This window comes from Chiloscyllium plagiosum, chromosome 26, assembly GCF_004010195.1.
Source record: "Chiloscyllium plagiosum isolate BGI_BamShark_2017 chromosome 26, ASM401019v2, whole genome shotgun sequence".
Classification (NCBI taxonomy): Eukaryota; Metazoa; Chordata; class Chondrichthyes; order Orectolobiformes; family Hemiscylliidae; genus Chiloscyllium; species Chiloscyllium plagiosum.
This window is the reverse complement of record NC_057735.1, coordinates 41,255,124-41,260,173: the sequence shown is the minus strand read 5'-3', so window position 1 is coordinate 41,260,173 and position 5,050 is coordinate 41,255,124. Positions and strand designations below refer to the sequence as shown.

Here is a 5,050-nt window from a genome sequence, read left to right as displayed (position 1 = left end):
AGCATACCAAACGCCTTCTCAACTATCCTATCTACCTGTGGGTCAGAAAGTTAAGGATCCAGTTATAAAGGGCAGAATCAAGACCAATGTCAGAGTTTTGAGACCAGTCTGGAGGAGATAATGGTGTTCAAGGGGGAGCTGAGTCTGACATATAAATCCTTGATGTCCAGATGTTGCAGGGATAATTGCAGACCTAGATATTTGGCATCCAATATGGACCAGCTACATCAGCAAGCAAATTGTAGTGAATCAAAGCAGGCCTGTGAGACTGGAGTTGATATGGGACATGACCAACCTCCTGAAACACTTCATGATTATTGAGGTACGAACCACTGGTCGGTAAGACTCTGGATGTAATATCATGGTTTGGTTGTTTCCTTTTGTTATATCACATTAAACAAGTTATATTGATTGGATCACCCCTTATTCTGAGTGGTGGCCTTTGAAATGGTCATTTATTGTGGTAACTCCTACTGGTAAGATCTCAGCTTCCACCATAACATAGGCAAGATTTCATCAAATGATCCTCTGCCTCCACATGTTTTTGATTTTCCACCCTCTGCGAAATATCTGCAAAGTTTACAAAGTCCTCTGGAGTCAGGCCTACATTGGAGGAGAACAGGAACACAGATTCCCGCTTTGAGACAGTACCCGGATGAAGGGGTGGGGCCTCGGTCTGAATGACAGCGCCCCAGGTGAAGGGGCGGGGCCTCTATTTGACTTACAGTGCCCCGGATGAAGGGGCGGAGAATCGGACTAAACGACGGTTCCCCAGGATGAAGGGGCGGGGCCTCGAGCTGACTGACGGTGCCCCAGATAAAGGGGAGGGCCCTCCATTTTGACCCCTGAGCCTCGGGTTGACGGTATTCCGGAGGAAGAGGCGGATCCTCGGGCTGGCAGTACCACGGATGAATGGGCGGGGCTTCGGGCTGACCAACTGTGCCCGGATAGAGGGGCGGGGCGTCGGGCAGACCAACTGTGCCCGGATAGAGGGGCGGGGCGTCGGGCTGAGCATGCCCCTGGTGAAGGGGCGGGGCGTCAGGTTGACATCGGGCTGATTGACAGTGCCCTTGTTGAAGGGGCTGTGCCTCGGTGCCACGGGCTGGGTGTTCCCCCGGAGAAGGCGTGGGATCTCGGGCAGACTAACAATGCCCCGGATGAAGTGTCAATAAAGTTGTCTTTGAAAGCGGCAGCAAGATGGCGGCCTCCATGTTGAAGGTTGCCATGGGGAGCCGGGCCTTCAGCTCGGGCATCGGGGACGCCCTCTGGAAGCTCGGCCGTCTCAACCACGTAGCGATCGCGGTGCCGGGGGTGGAGAAGGCCCGCTGCTTTTACCGGGACGTTTTAGGGGCCCAGGTGAGCGAGCCCGTGCCCTTGGCCGAGCACGGGGTCGTCACCGTTTTTGTCGAGCTGGGCAACACCAAGCTGGAGCTGCTGGAGCCGCTGGGCCCTGACAGCCCGATCCGCGGCTTCTTGAATAAACACCGAGACGGCGGCCTGCACCACATCTGCATCGAGGTGGACCGACTGTCTGCCGCCATCCAGCGGCTCCGGGAGCTCCACATCCGCACCCTGAGTCCCGAAGCTCGGATCGGAGCCCACGGTAAACCCGTCATCTTCCTCCATCCCAAAGACTGCGGCGGGGTCCTGGTGGAGCTGGAGGAGGCCTGAGGAGGACTGGGGCGGAGGTCTGGCAGTGGAATAAAACCCTTTCCCCCTCCTTAGCCCAACCTCGGGACGACCTGAAACTGACCCAAACTCGGGCTGAGGGCTGTGACCTTCTCTGTAAAGGCCACTTAGCAGCAGACATCAACCGCGAGCGATTTGTTCGGATAACCAAGACTAATGAGGGACTTCGCCTGCGTCTTGTTTCTAAACTGCCTTCGACTAAAAACCGAAATTAGTGACGGCCAGCCCCCGTTCGCCAAACCTCTAAAGGATCAGAAGTTAATGGTGCTGAGTGAAAGAAGGGGAGGAGGATTGAGATATTTACTCCATGTCCCCTGCTCACTTCCTTGTCGTTGGCCTTCGCCTCTACACTTAAACTTCAGATACTATTAATTCCTTTCGGCATTATTGAAGCCTAGGGATGGGTGATATTTGTGGCGAAATTGATTTATTGTGTTCAGTTTTCCATTCTTCTGCCTTGAGACGACTTAAATGTTAAATCGACATTCTAAAGTAACTTTAGGATACTCCTCCCTAGATACTTATTTGTGAGGCTAAATCATGATCGTGCTCTGCTGCCAGATCACAAATTCAGGTGAAAACAATCCTTTGCCACAGTTTTGCTTGTTCAAGGTTTCAGCTCAGTTAGAAATGATTTTTGCCTCTGTGTCAAAGGCTTTTGTGTTCAAGCTTTGCACCAAGTCATAAGCACATAATTAAGCCTGGGAGTTTCAGTGCAGTACTGGCAACTGCTACTGCCTTTCAGGTATACCAAGGTGGTTGTCTATTTCAACAATTGGAGGTAAAATCATCATCTACTGTTTAAAAGAAGTAGTGAGTTCTCATAGATGTACTGGGGCCAATATTTACCCAGCAACTGGCAACACTACACCAGATTAGATGGTCATTATCTAGTTTTGGTTTAGAGATCAGGCTGCATACAAATTTGGTGCCACATGTCATACATTGCACCAGCAACTTCAAAATATATAATCTGTGATATACTTTGGGATGCCATGAATTCTCAAAAAGCAATACAGAAATGCAGAATGGCAGCCCATCATCTTCCTATTTAATTGATTATTAAATGTGGCTGTTGTTCTGAACTCCGTGATGCTCTGTCCTATTCCAGCTCCAGCTGTCTGCTTGACATTACTTCCTCAGTCTCTCTAATTTGGAGTAAGTGAATCCCACCAGGAATGTTTACCTGCAGCCTAATCGGTGATCGGTATCAACATTTTCTGTTCATTTTGTTCTTCACCTTTAATTGTAAATGTTTTTCCTCAAATATTTTCAAATGTTTTCCAAGTACTAATGGGTTGTAATGTTAATTCCTGGTAAAATTAATCTGATTTTGTTGGATCTGAGGTTTCCCGTGTCATTTTTGAGTATGCCTAGTGCTGCATATGATATACTTGTATACTTTCTGATTGAGCTGGGTTTAGACCCTGGCATGGTGCTAGAATGAGGGATATGCCATTAGTTTGGAGATTGTAGTGGCGTACAGTTCTGCTGATGGCTCATAGCACCTGGTTTTGATTTGGCTTGAAGTGTTCTGAATCAATCCCCATTCAAAACAGTAGTGGCACCAGTGCACTCATGTGCATAGAGAATCTTTGTCTTCACAAGGATGGTGACTAATACTACTGTAGACAGAACTCTCTACAACTGTTAGATCAATGGAAATTAAGTTGTGTTTCTCATCAGCCTTGTTCATTCTTCCGTTATCTGCCTGCTGGATTTGTGGCAAGTTTTGAGTCACACAGCATGGAAACAGACCCTTCAGTCCAACCAGTACATGCTGACCATAATCCAAATTAAACTCTTCCCATCTACCTGTTTCTGGCACATATGTCTCCAAACATTTCCTATTCATGTACTTACCCAAAGTCTTTTAAACATTGTAACTGTACCCACATCCACCATAGAGTCATAGGGATATACAGCATGGAAACAGACCCTTTGGTCCAACTCATCCTTGCCAACCAGATATCCTATATAAATCTAGTCCCATTTGCCAGCATTTGAGTTATATCCCTCAACTCTTTCTATTCATATATCCATCCAGATGCCTTTTAAAGGTTGTAATTATACCAGCCTCAACTTTCCTCTGGTAGCTCATTCCATACACACCCACCCTCTGTGTGAAAACATTACCCCTTAAGGTTCCTTTTAAATCTTTCCCTTCTCACCTTAAACATATGCTCTTTAGTTTTGGAATCCCCCACCCCAGGGAAAAGATCTTGTCTATTTACCCTATCCATGCCCCTCATGATTTTATAAAGCTGTAGAAGGTCACCCCTCAGCATCCGATGCTCCAGGGAAAACAGCCCCAGCCTATTCAGCCTGTCCCAATAGCTTAAGCCCCCCCAACCTTAACACCATTCTTGTAAATCTTGTCTGAACCCTTTCAAGTTTCACAAATCCTTCCTATAGTAGGGAGGCCAGAGTTGCACACAGTACTCCAAAAGTGGCTGAACTAATGTCCAGCCGCAACATCAAGCAACAGAAACAGCAGCTTTGAACATTCACTGCTGGATCGGACAGCAGTGTAACTCACTTCCTCTGGAAGTTCATTCCACACACGAACCATTCACTGCGTAAAAACAAAAATGCCCCTTTTTTTAAATTTTAAATCTTACTCCTCTTACTTGAAAAAAAATGCCCACCCTACGAAAAAGTAACCTGCCATTCAACTTATCTATGACCCTCATGATTTTATAAACCTCTATAAAGTCACCCCTCAACCACCAATGCTCCGTGAAAAATATCCACCAATTGTCACCCTTTAACTCAAGCCCTCGATTCCCAGCAACATCATTGTATATCTTTTCTGAACTCCTTCCAGCTTAATCATATCCTTCCTATAAGAGGGTGACCAGAATTGGGCACAGTACTCTAGACGACGCCTCACTGATGTCCTGTACAACCTCAACATGACATCCCAACTCCTAAACTCAAAAGGTCTGAGCAATGAAGACAAGGTATGTCCTTCAGGGTTTTCCCAGCTTAGTTAGCAGTGCTGCTATCAAGCCACTGTTGATAGACATTGAAACTCCTGCACCCCACCTCCTTTCCTCAACGTTCTGTGCGGGAATGCCCGAAACGTCGATTCTCCTGTTCCTCAGACGCTGTCTGACCTGCTGTGCTTTTCCAGCACTGTACTCTCGACTGATCTCCAGCATCTGCAGTCCTCACTTTCTCCCATTCTGTGCCCTTGCCTTGATGTTTATTTCAGATTTATATAAATAGTAACATTTGAATTCATATCTCCAGGTTATTAGCATACTCATCTGCATTGCTATTCCAGTAAGATAACCACTTTGCTACTCTAGTTGTCTCCTGCACACTCTCATGCCAAAAATGGATGGATTCAATTGTG

At 46.9% G+C, this 5,050-nt stretch overlaps 1 protein-coding gene across 1 annotated transcript; it reads left to right on the top strand.

The window, feature by feature from the left end:
- Positions 1-1,022: 1,022 nt before the first annotated feature.
- Positions 1,023-3,030, top strand: mcee (methylmalonyl CoA epimerase). Its single transcript, XM_043716290.1, has one exon. The coding sequence runs from the start codon at positions 1,198-1,200 to the stop codon at positions 1,669-1,671; it is 474 nt and encodes a 157-aa protein (XP_043572225.1). The 5' UTR covers positions 1,023-1,197; the 3' UTR covers positions 1,672-3,030.
- Positions 3,031-5,050: the final 2,020 nt, after the last annotated feature.

Bases quoted from the DNA above. Each gene is read 5' to 3' on its own strand.
- mcee (XM_043716290.1), top strand. From the start codon at position 1,198: ATGGCGGCCTCCATGTTGAAGGTTGCCATGGGGAGCCGGGCCTTCAGC.